This window comes from Caloenas nicobarica, chromosome 1 (assembly GCF_036013445.1).
Source record: "Caloenas nicobarica isolate bCalNic1 chromosome 1, bCalNic1.hap1, whole genome shotgun sequence".
Taxonomy (NCBI): Eukaryota; Metazoa; Chordata; class Aves; order Columbiformes; family Columbidae; genus Caloenas; species Caloenas nicobarica.
The window spans coordinates 57,710,335-57,732,715 of record NC_088245.1 but is presented as its reverse complement, the minus strand read 5'-3'; the positions used below and the strand labels follow the sequence as shown (position 1 = coordinate 57,732,715).

Sequence of the window (22,381 nt, the reverse complement as noted above, 5' to 3'; positions counted from 1 at the left end):
TGTGGAGTTAAGCCAGTTTTGGATGTGCTTGGTACAGAATTGGAAGCCTTTTGTGTAGCAGGAAGAGTGGACCTGATGTTGTAGAACTGATGTGGTTTGCTGCTTAGGGATGGGAGAAATGTGCTGCATCCAGGTGCAGGAGGGAAGTAGAATTCAGTGGATCCATCTTTGTCAACGAGCGTCACTATTCAAGAATTACAAGTCCTTGCGGTTTCTGATTAGCAGAAGGTACAAAGGGGTGATCCTGCTGCTGCAAATTCTATGAGGAGATGGGAGAGGTCATTCAGATGGTGAAGAAATCATGTGTCAGCCACCGCAGTGGAGATGGGGACTACGGATGTCGGATTTTTTTAAAATTTTTTTTTTATTTGTAGAGGATGGTTTAAAATACTGTTTTGCAGAACATTTTTAAATACAAACCTCCTGCTTTAACCAGTTTCTGGGCTGAGTAGGCCAATGTGGGACATGTTACATCTGGAAAGGAAACATTTTGTGTTTTGTACTGTGTCGCTCACAAGTTAAGAATGTGAAAGAGGGTTCACCTGTTGCTATGAGGGTGCCCAGTTGGTCAGGTCAGGGACCTACTTCTTGGGAGGATCTCAGGTTGCCCTAACAGGCAAAATTTTGCACTCACGAGTAACTAGAAATACTGTAGTTTTATAAAATACTTGTATGTTTGTATGCTTGGGCCCAACACTGTAATGAGGAAGCTAGATGCAAGAGAGAACTAATTTAACTTAATTGGGAGCAGGGAAGGAATTATAAATTTTGCTGTAGAAATAATATAGCTCCTTTTAGACAGGATGTCGTTTAGGAAGATCAAGCCCTAAGCAGTTAGAAACGCTAAAGAAAAAGACTCTAATAACATAGCAAATTACAGCCAGACACTGGTTTTGTTTTTATTTCTTGTAGCATTATGTTTCCGAAAGTGGTTAGATCATAATCTGTGAGGTTACTGAACTGCAAATGCAAATTTACATGCGCAGAAGTAATGTATTTTGACATATAGGTTAACAAGAGAATGGTGCAAATTTCACACAGTGCTGGCTTGCTAATTACATTTGTTTATTTTCAGAAGCAACTTCATTTTCATTAAGAAATTGCAGATTCTGCAATAGTAATCTTTACTGGTAGTTCAAGAGCTCACACTCGGAAGTGTGCTCTGCTAGAACAGTAATGAAAGTGAGCCTCAAAAAAAGAGCTCAGGAAGAATTTGTGGAACTTGGGAGTGCATGCAAGTGGCAAGAATCTGCAGAAAGGGATCTGGGGGTGTTGATTGACAGCCAGCTGAACATGAGCCAGCAGTGTGCCCAGGTGGCCAAAAAAAAGCCCACAGCATCCTGGCTTGTATCAGGAACAGTGCGGCCAGCAGGACTAGGGAAGTGATTGTGCCACTGTACTCAGCACTGGTGAGGCCCCAGCTCAAATCCTGTGTTCAGTTTTGGGCCCCTCACTACATGAAGGACACTGAGGTGCTGGAGAGAATTCAGAGAAGGGCAACAAAGCTGGTAGAGGGTCTGGAGCACAAGTCTGATGAGGAGCAGCTGAGGGAACTGGGGCTGTTCAGCCTGGAGAAAAGGAGGCTGAGGGGAGACCTGATCGCTGTCTGCAACTACCTGAAAGGAGGTTGTAGCATGGGGGGTGTTGGTCTCTTCTCCCAAGTAACAAGTGACAGAACAAGAGGAAATGGCCTCAAGGTGCACCAGGGAAGGTTTAGATTGGATATTAGGAAAAAATTCTTTACAAAAAGGGTTGTCAGGCATTGGAACAGGCTGCCCAGGGAAGTGGTGGAGTCACCACCCCTGGAGGTGTTTAAAAGGCATATAGATGAGGTTCTTAGGGACATGGTTTAGTGCCAGAGTTAGGTTATGGTTGGACTCGATGGTCCTGAGTGTCTCTTCCAACCGAAATGATTCTATGATTCTATTTCAGTGTTGGATCCAGTTGAGATAGGTTGAGGAATAGGTGGAAGGTGTCTATGAATTTTGATAGGGCTTTTTGCATCTTTGTTTTATCTTTTGACCTAGAGTAGGAAAATGTATTAGCAAAAAGGTATGAAGTGGATTTTATAGAACAAAAGTAACTGGGACAAAAGAAAGGACCCAGCATAAGCTTTCAGTGAGCAACAATTGCGCAAGTGTTTTGGATAGCAACTATAAACAAAGGATGTAAGTTACAAGAATAAAGGTTTAAATAAAGAAAATAGAGAAAAAAGCAGTAGAAGAAAGGTTCAGAATATATTGCTGCTGCTCTTCTCGGGTGGCCTGTGCCTTCCCTGTTACGTTGAAGGAGAGAGATAATCCTGGGCTCTGAGTAGATATCATTCATACTGACATTGCCACACTGATTTTTCTTTGGTTGTAGCTCATACATGTGAAACTCCCTTGTAAAAAGCATTAACGTACAGTCCAAAACCGCAGGGGTCTCATGCTGCTAAAGCTTTATTTGTGTACCATAGTACGTCCCGTACTACGTTGGAAGTATTCTTAGAGAAATCTATCAGTGTCAAAGCAAAGTAACAAAATAAATTTTATACTTCATTTGTTTATTATTACTAAAATCCGTAAGATTCTGTAGCATGGAGCGGTAATTGAGGCATTTGTACAAGACATGGGGATCCTCTGGCAGGTGTATGGGGAAGTTTAGGAGTTCAGCCTGTGGCAACTCATGTCGACCCTGTCGCAGTGTCACTGAGGACCAGGATAATGTCGGTGCTGTGGGGGATGCACAGGTGGAGGAGTTGACTTTATCCATGGAGCCAGTGCAGCCAAAGAGTGCTATGCAGAAAGAAAAGCCTTTGGTGACTGCAGGTGGGGTTCTTTTGGGAGTAGCCCCCTGAGTGCAGCTGCCTGGTGATCTGGCTGGGTCCTGTGTTGCTTTTGGGGTGGGCCAGCCCCAGGTTCCCCTTGCTTGGGATCTGTGCACCCTGCTGCACTGTGCAGGGCAGCCACCGCTGCGACCCTACATGTCTGGTCCTCCTTTTAGGGGTCTTCTGGAGAAGAAAGCCAGGAGATTCCGCTGTCAGGCAGAAACCAAACCAATTATGTGTAATGAAGGAAGTCCTCAAACCATGCACTGATCTTTTTATTGTCTGGAATATTTCAGTGTATAATTTTGCTTCCAGAAGGGACATTCATACATGTAGCTCCTATGCATAACCCAAATACCATCTTCTTATGAAAAGAGTCTTAAAAATCATGTCTGTACAGAGCTGAAAAGATCCTAACTTAATATTCACAACCATACACAGTCTGAATAATTTTAAATACTCACTCAATGACTGAGCATATTGCATGTGTTCAGTCTAATTCTCTCACCCAGCATGTTCCTGGGTATTTTCTTTCTATGCACAGATAAAAGTATGGAAGTAAGACAAAATATGGCTGATATCCATAAAGAGCTAACTATGCTTTGGGCTTAATTACTTAGTGCTGCAGCTTTGAAAAAGTGGTTCTTGTGCCTGTCATTATCTTTCTATCAAATGGCATCAAAGTGCTGGATGGAATATAGTCCCGTACATTTTTAACGGAGATATTTTTAGGTGATCTAGCATAATGATTTTGTAAGTATAGCTTAATTATGTATTTCAGGTCCAACTCGGACACCACAGAAGGCCAAGGAGAGGTTTGCCATTACTTTAAATGATTTTAGGTCTGTAAGCTAAATACTACCTTCATTTCTATGTATACAGTCTCCTAAAAGGCAATATGATTGTACACATGCAAATGATGGTAGCATTTGTTGCTGTAAAATTTATATTAACCCCTTCCTTGCCAAACCCTGTTATTTAGGAATACGGGTTTCTGCAGGGAAAGAATCAGCTCTGGAGGACATGATTTTGCAATTGTGTCTCTTTCTCTGTCCAAACCAAGTTCACATGGTATAGCATGCAACACATTCTCTTAGCTACTTCTTAGGGCTGGCAGGCCCTCTGATGGTATTATATAAAGGGCTTTTTGATTTGTTGATGATTTTTGAAAGTTAAAGCAAATACTCTAAACCTGAGAGCATAGTTGAAGCCAAAGAAACATTTATGGAGAAGGGCCTTGTGTCACTTAATTTAGGGTGTTTTGGTTTGATTCCGGCGATGGCTGAAGTTGTCTCAGTGTGAGGTCAACATAACATCAACAGGATGGCACCGTTTTATGCACAGTTTGAACAACCCCCACCATCAGTTAGTTTGTTAGGTTCAAGCTCGGTTTGAGGTTTTGCTTTTGCATGAGACGCAGTATTAGTTTTGCAAGATAACTTTGTTTCAGTTAGCAACTGTGAGCTTTATATTTTCTACACATTATAGAGAACTTTCTATAGCTCACCAATGTGGCATTGATAAAGATGGTGTCTACTAGTAGTGCTAGATAAAACAGTTTGAACTCAGAGCTTTTTCATGACATGCTGGAAAGAGTGGATACTCCCAGACTATCCTTTGTTTCTCCATAAAACATATTAACTCTTTTTCTAAAGATTTTTCCTTCTGCCCTTGAATCAGTAGGCTGTAATTGTTACAATTATATATTTTGACTACATAAAGTTGCTAAAATTGTAGTTTGAAAAGACATTTTACATTTCCAGAATGTAACCACCTTAATAGGATTACTTTTTCAACTTTGAATAAACATATTGGCTTATGAACAGATCCATATTATACAGCTGCACTGAGTTTAGGACCTAAATGAGCACAGAAATCTTGCATATCAGTGGGAGCCTGATCACTAATGACCATTTCATGTTTGGTAAGTTATTCCTAGACCACAGCCACTGTAAATTCCTTGGACTTTGGTACAATGAAGAGCTGTGATCTCTCTGCTTACAGGTACTTGCTCAGTATAACTTTTTCCCATCTTGCTGAATACATTTCATGAGATTTGCTCTGTGTTTACAGACTTCTGGCAAATAACTCAGGGGTGACTCAGCTGACTACTCTGTGGTTATGAAAGATTCATTTTACATGCCCTCACTGCTGAAAATCAGGGACCCACAAGGAGATACTCAACTATACTTGAAAAAGATTTTGTTTGGGGCTGTGAGAAACATCTTCAATTTGGATATATTTTTAGTAGAAAAATTAATAGATATTTAGAATTCCCTGAGCTACATTTCTTCTTTGATCTGTCTGTCTGCTGTCAGCTTGACATGAATAGAACTTACACCTTTGTGTGGATGCCTACTTTTTTTTTTTTTTTGGTGCAAGGCAGATTGAGCAGATGCATTAAGAGCCACAAAAGCTTTTGGGAGTCCCTTTGCATTTATGTTATTAAAAGAACATTGAGTTTAAATGCAGTGTTGCTGTTGGAAACTGTGATGTTTTAAAACAAGTCTTAGCTGTTACACCAGTTTTCAGTAAACAGACACAAGAAGGTTTTTTTTTTTTTTTAATGTTTAGAAAATTAGGGTGTATGCTGTTATTTTTGGAATGAAGTCCTACCCTTTTTTGCTCCTCAAAAATAAGTTTGAAGTGGATACAACTCTGAAGAAATAGTGCAGTTTTTCTTTGAAATAAGACTTTTAAAACTTTGCTGTCCATTGTCCCTGTCTCTTCAATGTGTTTCTGCTCCCACAATTTCAGGGCTTGCAAAAATTCTGAGATCCAGCCCCAGAAAGCTGCTCCCTTTTCTGAAGTTATGACTCCCCCTCATTAGCAGATATGTTAGGACTTTTGCTGCTGAGCGTGTACACAAGAACTTCATGCCCCTCTTCAGCTCAAATGTCACGGGGGGCTCAGTGACTCTTCTGCATCACTCCCTGCAGTGCAGTCTCCATGTGCAGTAATTGGCCTGGCAATTAGGTGGGACGCAGCCTGCTCCAGGGAACGGCATCATGAGAAGCACCACACGTGCCCGGTGCCTTTCCCAAGGGAATATCTGTCAGAGACGATGTTGGGGGTCTGTCTCTGGGCTGGCCAAGGGTAGTTATTAAAGAGGCCTTGCAGCCCACAGTAGTTCATTCTGACAGTGGGCTGACACAGGGCAGTGATTCAGTGAATTCTTTGCTTATAAAATGAGGTTTGCCTGTACCATGAATTGTTGCTGCACCTTTGCTTCTTGTCAATCTGTGGATTTACCTTACTAGTCTATGCAAAGCTCCTCTGAGGATAAGTGGAAGAGGCTTCAGTGCTGGTTTTCCCCTTGTGCAGTTTCCTTAGAGCATTGCAGCATGGACAGACTCTGGTTCCCCAGCCTGAGGAGTTTTTCTTGGTATTTCAGGGAGTGGTGCAACCTTATGCCTTCTCTTCTGAGTCTCCTTCTTAACGTGCTTCCTGGCAAGTGGAAGCTAGTCTTTTTAGAGAAGGGGAAACTATGCTGGACCAGTGCTGAGGTCCACAGGTAATTGTGGGAAACAGGTCCTGAGGGCTGGGTTGTAGAGATGCTGGCAATGGATGCTGGAGGAAGAAAAGTCTCTGAAGTTGTTCTTGTCTGTTCTGTGGGTGTTCTTCCAAGCAGTGCAGTTCACAACTGTGGCAACAGTCCTAGGATTGATGACTCCCCATAAAATGGGAATTCCGTCAGGTGAAGAACAGCTAAATGATCTCCTGTATCTGTGTTTGTTCCAAATTCTGCTCTCTCTTGGGTCATGCCAACCTGTCAGTGATCAAGTTCCTGGCCCTTTGCTAGAGGAGTCATATTCTCCAAGCTATAGCATAAGCTGCAATGCTGAGGGAGCATTTCTGGGCTACCAGCCCTTGCCCTCGTAGTTTATAAAATCAGGAATGTTCATGCTTCGATAGGTTTTGTTAACACAAAGTCCTCATTTGAACAAGTAGCAAGTCAAAGATCTGGAAAACAGGAGTGACAGAGCCCTAAAGACAGACGCAGCTTGCAGCCTGTGAGTTGTGAAGGATCATGGTGGATTAAGTGTGTCATGTGAGGCAGTACAGACTGAAGAATGTGGTTTCTTTTTAGCTTGACTTTCACAGGACCCCATCTCTTGGGAGTCCCAGCTAACATGTCAAAAGACCTGACTGTGCCTTTTGTGTTAACTGTGTGAAAGCTCTAGATGGATGAAAGTTGAAGCAACAGCTTGAAAAAGAAATGAGCAGATATTCGTTTCGGCTACCATAGGGAGTGCTGAACGTGAATTCATGTTATGTGTTGTAAAATAAAGTGGAAAGGGAATGGCTTGTTATTGCACATCATTTGTTCTTAATAACTCCATATGAAATTAATAAACCTTAAACCCCTAGGTTTTGGAAGTTGTTCAAGATAAGAGTCAAATTATAGGGAAGGGGAAACAGGAAGGGTAAGGCATTAGGGCATCAATGCCTTATGTTTAACAAATGGTCTAAGCAGCAATTCATTGTTTCTATGGTCTCATCTCCTGAGCTGCATATTAAGCTTCAGCACTATTAGTTAATTATGTTGAAAAAACTAGGAATTCTTTTTCTGAGGAAGCTGAGCAAGTTGAGGCAAGCGTGCTTTTGTGGGATTGACTTTTCCTGTCATCTCTGTGACCGCTATCTTTGGTGGAGGGGAATTGCTGCCTTGCAAGGAAACACCAGCCTTTTACACAGAAACAATTTCTGCTTAAGTGTTGAGGTTCCCAATTCTGCAGCTCCAAGGGTCTCCAAGGTTTTCCACTGAGATAAAATGAGAGGATTCGGACAGACCACCTCAGATTATTTAGGAGTAATTCAAATATGGGGTGGGAAATCCATGGCTCCAACTCTGTGAGAACTTATTTTGGCGCAGCAAAAGCAGAAAGATCTTAGAATTGCTCCATCCTCCATTCTCTTTGCGTGCTCTTTAAAGTAGCAAGAGGGCCTCCTTCATGTGAGAATGAACAACAGAAAGAGACATTCTCTCAAGAGACACAAAGGTGTTAGTAGGAGTGTCCTCCAGATCATATCCCAAAAGACAGGATATACCTGCAAGGTGGACAAGTGCCATACATATTGTCTTGGCTTGGCTGGGCTCCCTGGCGTTGGAGGTATAGAGTTACCCCCTTACTGATACCAATGTAGAGTTGTGTTGCTTGAGGTACATTTTCTGCTTCCTTACAAACTCATAATGATAATTTTATTTTGGCTACCATTACGAGTTTTTCTCGAGAAACTCTTGGAAAAAAAGAAACGTATCATTTCGAAGCATTCACAAGGGGTTAAGCCCCACCGTGCTCCCTGTAGTGAATGTTTTCTCTGAGCATTCCAAGCCTCTGCATTAGCAGAATTTGCATGTGGTGATGCTGTGTGCTATGGCTGTCAACAGAAACGTGAAGGCTGGTGTGCATCTATCCCCCAGTGCTCTAATGAGCGGCACCGCATCTACTCAAACTTTTGTTTCTAAAGAGATTGTTCCAAGTATTCACCCTTAATAAAGGTCTGAATGCAAAACAGACAGATGAGGGAGAAAGGAGAATATTGTTAAATATATACACTTTGAAATCCTGGAAGGAAACCTCATTTCAGTGAGCCTAAATACATTTCAAAGCGGCAGACTAAACAAAATACTTCAAGAAGGTAACTCTGAAAAATTAAACTTTGTTTTCGTATTTAGAAATGCTGTTGGCTGTGAATAGGGTCACTGCCTTTGTTGGAGGTAGGCAAATCATCTATAATGAAAGACTTAGCCATTGAATTTTACTTCTTTTCTGCTTTTGATCTATTCACAAGCTCATCATGAGATTTATTTGTTGTTGATAAATCTCCCTGCATTTCTACTCAATAATGTTCCTGTGTGAATAGCTGTCAAATAGCCGGTATTGCTTGATGTCTGGACTCCAACACTGGGCTGTACTGGCTAGTTGCCTGGGTTACCTGTGTTATATCTATCTGTTTCTTGTAGTGAAACGTTGCTGATACTACTCAACAGACTGCGAATTTTGAATAATTCAGTCAAATGTGAAATGCCAGCTGCTTTTCTTGGTGACTATTGATATCTCTGAGACTGAAAAATAAGCAACTATTCACAAATGTATTTGTGCCAGGTCTCAATGACTAAAGAAAGCACAAGCAGAATCACCAAGATCTCTGAATCAATATTTGCATGCTCTTTGAGCAACTTTTACAGGGGGCAAGAAAACACCTTTACTTCATTAATTCTTAGGATTAATTTCTAACAATGGGATTTTTGAAAGTCTTTCAGTTGTATGTAACTATCTTCCCATGAGATAGCTGCAACTATATGAGAGATTAAATCTCTAGGTAAATAATTTTAAAATATTAAAGGTCTCCTTTTCTAAAGAAAAAGGAATAAATCTTTGCATATTGTGAACATATCACACACGTCTGAATTGAGTGATCCATTCAAATATATTTTGAAACAATAAATCCAGCAGAAAGAATGTAAAGATGTTTACTTAAGGATATTTATTTGGCACTGGTCTTGCAAGTATTTACACACATTAGTAGTCATGTTGTCTTCAGTGCCACTAATTTTATATGTATGTAAAGTGATTGTGCTACTGGGTGTCAGCTTGGGGCTGTAGCCCCATCCCATTAGCAGTTCCTGTAGTGATGAATATTCCTGTCCATGTGCCAGGGTTGCAGTCATACAGTTACTCAATCTTTCTTCTTCCCCCTTGCGACAGGGAGTGCAAGTGAATCAGCTCTTGACGTGGTTGTTGTTCTCAGGACTCATATGGCAACATCTCTACAAGGTACTCTTAGAGAGCAGATAAAATCTCGTGTTATACATCATACTGAAAATTGCCAAGTGAACACAAATATTGGTCTCTAAGCTATACCATAAGAAAACTAAGTGAAACAGAATGGCTTGAAAGGCCTTTTTATGGACAAGTCAGATTTTGAAGTACTGACTTGGTGACATTGGCACCCAGCACCCTACGCAAACTCTTTGCACAGGTCCCAGGAGGGAGATTCCCAAATGCAAAATGGTGTGATGTAAGAAGTGATTTTCAAAGTCTTAGAAACCAGTCAGATGAGACTTGAGCCTGTCAGACCTTTTTCCTGCCTTTGAAAATCTTTAAACACCCTTGAGTATTTTTTAAAAATGATTTTATTATTAGCTGTCATAGCTGTCACTGATTTTTTTTCTTTTTCTTTTGGTAGCCCAGTTTATAATGCAGGACAGTGCCTGAACATGAAGAATAGACATTGTGTTTACCCTGGAGAACAGGCTTGGAGTTTGCCAGGGCTTTTACTGTTCTGTATCTTTCCTGTCAATAGTAGGACAACTGATGTGACTTCTACAATTACGTATATACTGGGCCAGACCAGCTATCCCAGAATCTTGTCTCCAACACTGGCAAATTGCAGATGTCCGGAGGACAGCGTAGGTCTAAAGCCATATGGTGGTGATATTTTCACTGGAACAGGCTGTCCAGGGAGGTTGTGGAGTCTCCTTCTCTGGAGACATTCAAAACCCACCTGGACACCTTCCTGTGTAGCCTCATCTAGGTGTTCCTGCTCTGGCAGGGGGATTGGACTAGATGATCTTTTGAGGTCCCTTCCAGTCCCTAACATTCTGTGTTTCTGTGATTCTGTGATATTTTCCTGGTATTCAACTTTAGTTGCCAATGACTTTCGATTCAGGGACTCGAAGCGATCTGCTGCCTTAGTAACTAACAACCCTTGACAGGATTTTCTTCTGTGGATCTGTTTAGTCATTTTTTAACCCATGTAGACAGTGTTTCATGAGCATAACTATAAATTATTTTTTATATACTTCAGTTAAAATAAAGAAATAAATTTAAATCGTATCCTACTATCCTAGTCTTGATCATTACGGTGATGTTTCTTGGCTTAAAAACTATTTTTGATCCTTCATTTGGCACTTCAATTCTTCATCTTATTTTATTTCTTTGGATAATGGAGTGGCATTTTAGTGGAAGGCTTTTAAAAAACTACAGAATTTATACAACATGGAAAGACACCTTTCCTACCTCAAGAGCCTACCTATACGTTGTAGCAAAGCCACACCTCATCCCAAAGATGAGGTGGAACTGGAAGTAAAAGGAAGCGAAAGGACATTGCTGTAGCTTGTAGAGGAGCCACATGTTCAGGGCTACAGGCTGCGGAATGTGCTGGGGACAGGTCCAAGATTTGAAATCAGAACAGGGGAGCCTGCATCCCCTCATTTGTGCTTGCGTTCACCAGCCTGCATGTAACAATGTGATAATCAGCTATTTACCTTCAGATGAGGCTTTAAAAAAAATTTATTCATCTCAACAGCCATTTCTTTGTTCAGTCATTCCCACTCCAGTGCAGTGATCCTGTGTATAAGATAGAATACCACAGTTAGTATAGTTTGCAACACAAAGAGAGGCATATAGCGGGTATTTATGCGTCTGATCTATAAGAAGTGTCTCTATATAGTTAATATTTAACCTCCTTATCAGTATGCTTCGATGTTTGTAGACTTGAGAGTGCAGCTTGCCAAAGTCTGTGGAGTCTCGTAATGTGCTGAGCTGCCTCTGTGCGTCTGTCTGTGAGTGGGAGGGTGGGGGGGAATCATGTATTGCTGAATAGTGATCTGCAGATGGCAGCATTGGGTGAGCTATCTCATTTTTTTTAGGTAAGCAGTGCTCTTTTAAATACAGAAATTGTAGTTGTTGCATATGGCAAATTTATCAAAAAAATCAGCTTTTCATTTGAAGAGCTTTTCTTGGTGCTATGGCTTAATACCACAAGTTAGTAGTAGGCAGACGTGTTTTATCATCTGGTCATTTTGTGTGCAATTTATTTGACTTAGTTATACCAAGAGTGCAAGTCTTATCAATACTGAAGATAGGCTCTCATCAGCAAGTGTTGACTCATAAGTACGACTTCCTTTTTAGAATAATAATTTTTCAACTTAAAGATCCCTCTTTGGGTGCTGTCTGTACATCAAGGTGGGAGTGAAATTGAGGTGTCCCTCTGTCTTGTGCACTGTGCCCCTGGGCACTGTGGATCGCTTTCTCCTGTGCCAACTTTAGCTCTGTGCTTTTTGCCCCTTCCTTCCCCGTGAATCCACATCCTCAGGGAAGTGGGGAGCATTTCTCCTCCCTCTCTCCACTGGCCTGATAGCTTGCCGAGCTCCTGGCAGCAGCATGACATCACTTTGGTCCTTCTCGGCGTGGGGAGGGTCTGCAGTAAAGGTGTCCCACATATAGGGACAAAGTTGTGGCTGCTCTTACAGATCTGTAACAGAAAAACGCCAGACCCGACCCCCCCACCCCCCCTTTTTTGCTGTTGTTGGTTTTAAGAAGGAGAATGACTGTGATCACTTTGTTTTTTTCAGGAGCCCGGTCCTGCTGTGTATCTGTCGGGATGTTCATGTTCAGAGCGTAGTTGCTACTACCAAATGGGGTCTTTTAAGAGAGTTGAGGGGGAGGGGGCAAATTCAAAGATGTTAGTGGGATTTAAGTGTGAAGCTGAGTGGTTCATTGCTGACGGTGGCAGCAAGGACAGAACCAGGACTGTAGCCCCCTGAAGGTTTTTCTAGCAAAATATTTAGGGAGGAAAGCTAAGTTTGTACTCTTCTTGAAGGCAGGTCTCTCAGCTTTGCTCAGCTCCTACAGTGATGCCTTTACCATTTTGTCTGTCTGGCTGTTTGTTCCTGAGACATCTTGTTTGGCCTTCCTTTAAGTGGTAACATCAGCTCATTGCATTTAACAAAAACATTTATGGAACTTGACTTACCGGAGTCAATACCAAAGCCAGAGCTGGAGCTTTGATTTTTTGTTTGACAATGCTGTGCTTTTGCCTTCTCTTGTGGATATCTGTGCCTTTGCTGTGATGGGGTCTGACTCAAGACATTTGAAGTCACTGCAACCTTTCCTTCTTCCCGGCTGACTTAGCAGGTGTGGATCAGACACAGGACTCATGTTTTCATTCTTTTTTATTATACCCTTCTACATAGTGCCATGCGGCATGAATCACTAGCTCTATAGGAACTTTTATGAGAGGCAGAGAAATGAATCATTTCTGAATTTCTAAACAATTGTTGAACTTAGAAAAGCTGTTAATTTCTGCTCTTTTGCATTTAGTATGATACTTGGCCTGGAAGAGTGGTGTTTTAAAGAGGAAATGGACCAAAAAACCCCATCATGTTAGGATCCATTCTCAAGTTATTCAGAAAAACTTAAGATTTAGTACCAAACACTGGGTTGTTTCTTATCCTAAATTCGTATTTCCTGCGAACACATGTAAATCTGTTAGGTTCAGCGGAGTTATGTCCCTTTGCACAAAAACTGAAGTTGTCAGATACTGTAATAAACACACACATGCATGGAGATATATATATGCAGTATTTTTGTATAAGCTAGAAATCGACTTCTTAAAACCTTCATATTCTTAATCGCATTTGTTGATCTAACATCAAAAAACAGTCTCGATGTGTCATAACAAAGCCAAACTAAAACTCGGTACCATAGGAGCAGAAGTGACTGTCTTCTCTTGCATGTAGTGGAGAGTGAGCTGGCTATCTAGGTTTCTTACGATCTTCCTGATATTTAACTTTGTTTGTTGGTACAGCAAAGTTAAATCCAGTACTGTTATGCTGATTTAGCTCGTCTCTTTTACAGCTTCTCAGCAGTTTTACAGCTCAGAAGTGTTACCTGATTGAATGTGGACCTAGAGAACAATGGTAATGGGTTGTTCAAGTGAAAACGTTCAACTGACTGTAATTTTCCTTCTGTAATTTGAGAAACCGAGTGGCATATTGGTTCTTCATTTAGGACAGAGTAAAATCTAGTGAAGACTGAGGCCTTGGCTCAAGAAGACTTTTAAGCAGATACATATAAGTTAATTCTAACTCAAGACAGCACTTAAATATGCGACAGACCTCAAAGTGGCATCGGCTTGAGCTTACAGCTGAGTGCTCTGAACTAGATCTTCAGAGGTTTCTAGACAGGCAGACCAACTACCTTGTAGGATTTTGTTTTAAGGCACCTCATTTATTTCAGAAAGTTTCAAAAATCTCTGCAGATTACTTTCAGCGCCTTTGATACCTAAATGAACTTGCTTGTCTGTTCCCAATTGACCATTCCTGTGAACTGCTCGGGTACTCAGAAAAAAAGCAAAATCTCACATTTTTGTACAAAGCTCCCATACTGCAGAACACAACATTTAAAGTACTTAGCAGTAAAATGTTCTTTATCTGAATTTATATTAAAGACATGAAATTCTGAAGAAAAGGTAATCAAGTGAATGTGGTACCGATTGTCATTGCTGAAGTGCCTGTTTGCCAACTATGTTATATGTATCTGTCTATCTGTATATTTTACAGTGCTATTTTTTTACGATTGAATTTGGCCTTTGCAAGCAAGAAGGACAGCTACGTGCTTATGGGGCAGGACTTCTGTCTTCTATTGGCGAATTAAAGGTATGTGCCCTTAGAGCAAAATCAGCTTTCTTTTAATCTTAACAAAATAATAGTTGGATTTAAGGTTTTTGGCTTTCAAATAACAAATTTTAAAGTTTTCTGGATAAAAAGCTTGCTTCAAAAATGTGATATTGACCTAAAAGCTTTCTTTGAAATATCAGCTGGCACTTGAAGCATGAAATGGATTTGTCAGCACCGAAGTACCAAAGCAACTATAAACTACAAAACTTATTTCTGTTTGAATTTGCATTTCTTGTAAAAGGAGGCTCATAGGTTCTAACAGGTAAGGGTGCCTTGGGCTCTGAAAGCTTTGTTTGGAAGAAAAGCATACATTTTTAATATACACAAAAAAAATTGTTTTGAAATCGGGTATGATTCTGTTGTAAGTAATCCAATGTATTTCAATGGATTAGTTATTGATGGTAAAAGAACAATATTTATTAAGGTCCTGATTCAGTAGATTAATCATATTTAAAATTAAGGAATGCATATAAACTCATGCTAGGCTTGAAGTACATGCCTATGTGAGAGTACTTAGAGCCCTATTCTTGAAAAGGTGAAAATATTTAACCTTGCACAGTGTGCATAGTCGTAGTGGATCTTCTGTTGCCTCTTTCTATGCCTAGGAAACAAGCAAAAAGGTATTTTGTCACTAGTATTTTGGGCCATAATACATGTCTGTTGGAGAGATGGGAGGGAAGGGGAAGTAGAGGGAAGAGTGCTATGGGGACCCAAATGACCTCTTGGTGGCTTTTCAGGTAAACATTTGGGTTTAGACAGTGTATACAGAATAGTATTTACAAACTGTTTTGCAAGATACCTGCTGTTTATTTGTGTTTAAACATCTTCCCATGCTCCTGGCCTGACTTCCAATGAACTACCTGGCAGTTTAATAGAAGTATCTCAGTCTCTTTTTGCTGTTTGTTTCACCTATAACTGAGCATGTTCATGGTGAAGGTCATTAGTCAAATTGCTATTCTTTCATTAGTAGAAAAAAGGTTGAAGAAAATTACTTTCTCAAATATTTTTTCTTTGATTGCATTACAGTTGCTGTAAGTTCAGTGCGTACATCAGCCACAGGAGCAGTCTGTATCAGCCTGGCAATATTTTATAGCCATAGTGCAAAGGTGGTTAAACGCAAAGAGATGAACACATCCTGCTTGTTTTCCTCTGGCCCAGCAATATTCAGTGCTGAACCCCAAACTCTGGCCAGGATTCTGCAGAGAATCAGGCCTTTTATTTAAACTAGCAGTTACGATCATTAGATGATGACCCTGAAAATACCTGTCATGTCATTTACAAAATCTCAGGGCATAAAAGCGAGGAAATGAATAGTCAGGAACATAATAAATCTTCTACCATCAATGTCATAAACAAACACATTATTCTTGTCAAGTGTGCGTATTTTGTTACCACACGTTTGTGATCCCAAATCTGCGTTCTTCACTCAGCAATAACGTATAAGTGCAAGGAATAATCTTTTTGAAAAGCAACAGTAAAAACTAAATAATGTGCACATTAATAGACTATATTGATCTGCTTCAAAGGTATGGTCATATATATCATAATAATTTTGCCATAAATCAATAATATGATACACTTTTCTATTATACTACCTATATATTTCATAGATTTGAAGCCAGAAGGGACTGTTATATCATCTGGTTTGACCTCTTGTGTATCATAAGCTGTTAAATTTCACCAGATCTTGCATATACCAAGCACAGGGACTTAAGTTAGACATTTCAGTTATTGAGAGACTAAGCACGTGTGTGCTGGAGGCACAGAACAGCACCCTACCACAAATAGGCATAGTCGCCATGAAGGAACTGCTAAGGTGAAAAATGTCTGGAAAGTCTTTGTGGGGAGGTGCTCCAGGGTAGAAAAGAAGGTAAAAGGTAAGGAAGAAAATGCAAAAAGCTACGAAGTTTTCTGCCAATCTGACCATGGGAGCAGCTCTTTCTAGGCCAGAAACCGCCAGGTGTGCTTCTTGTCAACAAGATACATCAGGCAGGTGCTTAGGAAAGAGAATGCCTGAGCACCCATGACACTGGTGCATGGCCTTGTATCAAACCATTGCCAGTCTCTGAGGTTTCCTGGTAAATCAACCTCCTTTGCCTCTGCCCTTATCTTCTAACATCCCTTGGGAGGGAAAATTTCTTCCTTGACCTGAAGGTATCTGAAAGATAATGTTAATATAGCAGATTGTAGTTGAGATCCTGATGATATCAATATCCTGATTGTAACTGAAATGTTAATGGATGGCAGCAATTGCTCTGAAAAAGATGAGAACAATACTGGCTATTTCTGTGGTGAGTGGGGATGAATAGGAGACTCAGATTGCATGGCCATGAAGTCTGACCCTCGTGTGTGCAACCCCCATACTTCTCACAGGAGTCAGAGTGAAGAAGTCCTTTCAGAAATAACTCCTGCCATTCTTAATACAGCAGAGATTGGGGGCCCATAGTGCCTTCTATGAAGAAGTTAAAATACTTATTTATCCTTGTCACTAGGAAGGTAGATCTTGCTTCAGTGTTGAATTTTGCTACCTTGACTTTGCAGACATTTGATATTACAGGAATACGTCTTTTTCAGCAAGAAGCCTTTCTCCAGCTGCCCTCCCTATCAGCCCTCTTTTCAATGCAAAATTATTCACAGGAAACACAATGGTGGCCAATTTTATGTATAATTTTTAGAAATATCTAGAAATAAGTGAGTTGCGCTATTTGCAGGGTGGAAGTGGCCAGCAGCATTTGCGCCTTTTGGATGAGAGAATGGCTTGTTCAGTCTTCCCTGTTTCTATATTACACTGCTCCACTCTGCAAATCTGGTCAATGGCTTTAGCAACAAGGAACTGCAAAAGCTAGAGGAATGTTGGCACCAGCCTATTGTTGTAGGATTCCCTTCAAGTTTTTTTCCCCGCTCAGTATTTAGACTTCAAATTTTGGGCACTGAAAAATGCAACTCCTGATGTGCGTGCTACGGAAGCATCAAGCAAAAAATGTTAAAAGCACAACAAAATAAGGAGAAAGAGAAGGTGAAAAATGAAGCCTGGGGGAAAACAAATAATACAGTAAGTAGTTATAAAATGTTCTGCCTAATATAGTCAGGTTAACTTTAGCTAACGCTATCACTCAGTATATATTTGGGACTTAGAGATAAGGCAGAAATAATGTACATTTTCATTACTAAAACTATTTCTAAAAGACAGTCCAAATGTCTCTGGAAACTTTAATCCATTTACTTTGTATGATGCTCTCTTGAACCCTTTCATTAAAGGAGTCTCCTATCAACTTCAGTTGGCTGTAGATCAATCTTATATCCCTGTTACATGCTTTTATATTTAACAGAGGTGGACTTCAGATCTTTCTGTATAGATTTTTAAATTCAAATACAATATCCAGTCATGTTTTGTTTTAATGATAGCTTGTGTTAAGAAGAGGCAACATTAGCCTTTATAACCAAAAAGATTCAAATACAAGTTTTGGTTCTGTTTTCTGAAGAGGATGAAGGTGGTGGAGAAAAAAACTCCTGGATCCTAGACGCTTATTTTAGTGCGTTTTGTTTTGTTTTGTTTTGTTAATAGGGAGTCTTTTCCTATTCATCCAAACAGTACAGAAAACTACACTGATAACATTAGAAGTTTCTTGTAAAATCAAGTTGCAAATCTGAAAGTGTCCCATGTTGTAGATAAGCAGAAAAACATTTAAGAGCAGGTTTTCCAAGATTGAGTGTTTTCCCACAGAATAGCAGGGAGGTAAAATAAGTACTGGCACACAGGCAACTTCTCACCTGTGTTCTTATTCTGCCCTCCTGTGCTCCTCAGACATTTATAACTCATCTTAAGTTTTCTCCTTGCTATCTAAGGATTTTGCTTTTTGGTTTTTGAGTTTTGTGGGTTTTTTCTTTTCTTTTCTTTTTTTTTTTTTTGGTGAAACCGAAAAGCTCCGAGTTGTATTATTACACTATTACACTCTATTTCTTATACTCAAAGGAGAAATTACAAGACCAAAGTATCTTTTTATGTGTCAGTGGTAGTGGTCACTTAAGGAATGATCCATGGCTGCTCAGTGTGAATGCCTGGTGCCATCTGGGATGCCCCAGCATATCTGACCAGCTCTCCAGCTGCTACTCCACAAACATCTAAGTCTTCTTTAGATCCTGTGCTGTATCTTCCATCCTGTACAGATGCATCAGACATCCTAGGTCCTAGAGACCTAAATCACTCTCTTAATATTTGATCTAGCTGAGAGTGGAGGCATTTCTTTAGAGTTATGCTGGTTTCCAATATGGGTAGTTGTCTAATTCTTAAGCTGTGCAGTTGAATGATACTGCTGCTTTTCCTGGGAATCAGTGATGATTCATTTGGAAGTTTCACTCCGACCTCGTGTTGCATGAACTGAAGGAGAATCACCAATAGCTGTATTAGCATAAGCAGTACAGTTTATATGAATGGGACATTAGAGACAGTTACCACAAATCCACAAGATGGTAAGATGCTCTGTTTGACCAAAAGCTATTTTCCATATGATTGTTAGCCTTGGTATCTCATTGGAGGTGGATAACTGAAGAGGTTTCTGATGGAGAAATCCCTGTTGGATACTTACTGATTTGAGTTCACTGAAGAACTGAATGTCCAACTAAAGCACAAGTGAATAGCATTCATTAAAAAAATTCAGGCCTGAGCTTTAAAGCTTTTGGACTCACCAGACAAAGTTTTTCGTTGAGATTCTGTACTTTGGAATTTTGAGAGTGACAAGGACCAACATTTTGGAGTACTGTAATGTTTTGGTAAAAAACAAACTCTAGTTCAGCTTTGAGTCAGTGTCCTGACCATCCAAGTTGACACCAGACAGTTTATGGTCTGTCTGAAGGTTTGTCTGCAAGCTCAGGTTGGTTGCTGAACTCTGGCATTGCTGGTGTCAGCGTATCAACTCAATAGTAGATGTTACAGATGCCAGGCTGCAGATTTTGAAAATGCTATCCAGACTTGCAAAGATGTTTCCCTTTGCTTTGGTAGCCATGACAATGCCTAGTTCATCCAAGAGCCAAAAGACCATGTCCTAGAGGGGAGATAGGTATCTTGAGCAGAAATTCATCAGAATTCAGGTGCTTCATTTCCAGTCTGCAATCCTAAGAATAAATGATCAGTTGTCACCTAATGTTGAAGGCATATGTGAATTCTTTACCCTCTGTTCCCAAGTTGTGTGTTTCCTGGTGTCTACATGTTCCAGTCTCTGCTCCTGCGTAAACTAAACTAGGATCCAGAAAACAGGAGTAATTTCATATAGATAATCTGAGAAGAATAACCAGAAAGGCTTTCTCAGACAACATCCACTGTGATAAAGAATTAGCTCTTGCTTCTCTTTAAACTCTCCCCTTTTATAAAATTTGGGCTCAGTGCTTAGAGCAGTTGTTCATGATGTAGGAGCCACAGGCTGAATCCCTTCTTGTCTCTGATGGCTTCAATCCAAAGCAGTGAGCCTGTCCCAGCAGAGGCCATTACTGAGTGGAGGAGGAGAGAACAACACTGTCACCCTTTCTGTCAAAGCTGTCACAGTACAGGAAAGAATCCCTGAGCCAGATGTGTCACCTGCTGATTCAGTTCCTAAGAAAACGTGGCCCATATCACTCTCTTGATTCCCTGCACAGGGCTTCACTCAGTCCACTCAGAGTTTTAAAACTTTGTGCTTTAGACATTTGAGGTATCAAGTCTCAATTGGAAGGACAAAGGCACCTTAAGAGATGTTTTTATCTACAGTTAACCTCCCATGGAACCTATTATAATTCCCAGTGAAGAAAAACAAATTCCTTTCAATAGAAGGATGTAAATGCCTAAGTTTGCAGGCACTCAGCCACATCGTGGCTCTGCAAGGGGACAGTGGCAACAAGGATATAGACAGAGGCCAAATAAGGTGAGCCTGTTCCTGCGATGCACTTAGAAGAGGACACTGGTTAAGATTGGACCATTTTTGATTTTTTGTTTTCAAGCCTGTTTAATTGATGGCTGGCTAGAAACAGCAAACCTTGTCGGAAGGAAAAGATACATGTACTAAAGTTAATTCCTTGATGTTTTAAGATTCCACGCATTAATTTTTCATGTATTTATTTTTGGATAGAGAGGAGGTGGGAGGAAGAGGTTCTTGTTCCAGTTTTATGTCCTGCTATTTGGAGACTGCAGGTTGAGAGCTACTGTGATATTTTCAGAGCCTTTCACAGGGATTTAGGAATAAGAATGAGCAAGAGCTCAGATAAAAGGTGCAGTGAATACCTTGAGGTTAATACCTTACTCTGCTATAAAAGAATGTCCATGCAGAAAGTAAGTAAAGGAATAAGAGACACCTTCAGTCCTCGGGGATCTGCTCCCTCCCTGTCATTTCTTTATGCTTGTCATGTACGTCTTCACTATCGATAGATCTTAGGGGACTAAAGAAGGTTGAAAGTTGACCTAAATATGCTCTCCTTCCTTACCTTGTACTTCTGTACAGAGCACTGAGGATGAAAATACATGTGCTCTAAAAGTTAAGGTAGATCCAAAAGCTAACACGAGTATTCAAATGGAAAGGGGAGCTAGAAAAAGATTGTGTTGGAAAATGTCTCAGTACGTGATTTTCAGTTTTGAAACCTCTGTGTCCTTTCTAGTGGCTTCTGCCAGTCACGTAAAAAGAAAGGCTTATCGGAAATCTTTTCACTGGATGGCACTGTTTGGTGCCTTGTCTGCCTTGTGTCTGCTCTGTGCTTATCTATGTCTGTTTATTTAGTTATTTTTTCTTTACTATATGGAGCATTATTGCTGAGGTGTATGTGGCAGAAGGGTAATGCATTTCATCAACATGTGATAAATGGGCATTATTTAATGGGTTTTCAGATATATAGTTTCACTCTTAAACTCAACGTCAGGAAAATACTATATGATTTTGGCCTGAAAATGTAAAGCACAGATTATATGAATGGTTTGGTCAGACTCAATTCACCCACCAAGACTACGATCAATTCTGCCAGTTAAGTGACGTTTTGGGAACATACATATTTGTAGTTGTACAGATATTTTTTCAATAATGTTATTTGATGACTTCTTTGTTTCCAGCTGAAGATTTAGGTCTGCATGCCTACATTTCAGGGGCATTTCTAATCTCCTCTTTATTATTTTAATAATTATTTTGGGAAAGAAAATTACTCTCATAAAAAGACCTTTTTTAAGAAGCAAATTATTTATTCTGATCAAACTGAAAAATCACTGTATGTAAAACAAGAGAGACTATCAACTAATTGGAAACATACAGCACAGTGATATAAAAGCTGCACCTATGAACAGTTGCCTAGATGCACAGCAATATCAAAATATGGTTTTAACAGATCCTGTGGTGTGTTTTGCAGCATGCTCTCTCTGACAAGGCCAATGTGAAAACATTTGATCCAAAGACAACCTGTTTGCAAGAATGCCTTATCACCACTTTCCAGGAAGCTTACTTTGTTTCAGAAAGTTTTGAAGAAGCCAAAGAAAAGATGAGGTAAATTATTTCCCCTGACTCAAAAATCTAATTTTCTCTTCTTTAGTGGTTGAAAGAAAAGAGTTGTTAATTTTCTTTTTCCTTTCAGGGACTTCGCCAAATCAATCAATCGTCCCTTCTCTGTCTATTTCAATCCATATACGCAAAGCATTGAGATTCTGAAGGATACCAGGAGCATAGAAAACGTCGTCCAAGACCTGCGCAGCGATCTAAACACTGTATGTGATGCTTTAAGCAAAATGAACAGATATTTAGGGATTTGATATGTGTGGCACTGTGATTTTCCATGAGCTGCTTTTTCTGTAGCCAGTCTAGTAATATCACATGAAATGGCTAACTTCTCAAACCCATCAATTTTCCCTTTACAGCTTGGCCTGTGGCTTGCATCATTGTGTAGCTCTGTCTAATTGTAACGTGCAGACAAACCAAGGCAATGCTAATTTGTAAATGTAACATGGAATGTGGCAGAATATAATCATCAATTCCTCAACACAATGTCATGTACAAGTACAGGATTAAAATCTTGCCTGGCGATAGTTTGGTTTCCATAAGATGAATCACTTGAATGTATAAGAAATGGTGTTGCTGATTTCATTAGGTCTGAGTTTATTT

The 22,381-nt window shown here is 40.1% G+C and overlaps 1 protein-coding gene across 2 annotated transcripts in view; it reads left to right on the top strand.

Annotated features, from left to right (window-relative positions):
- Positions 1–22,032, top strand: part of TPH2 (tryptophan hydroxylase 2) — a 51,502-nt gene extending 29,470 nt beyond the window's left edge. For both annotated transcript variants that reach the window (XM_065644646.1, XM_065644637.1), the window contains 3 exons: positions 14,163–14,258; positions 21,636–21,769; positions 21,858–22,032. In XM_065644646.1, coding sequence (XP_065500718.1) covers positions 14,163–14,258; positions 21,636–21,769; positions 21,858–22,032 — 405 coding nt within the window. The remainder of the gene's footprint in view (positions 1–14,162; positions 14,259–21,635; positions 21,770–21,857) is intronic.
- The last annotated feature ends 349 nt before the right edge of the window (positions 22,033–22,381 follow it).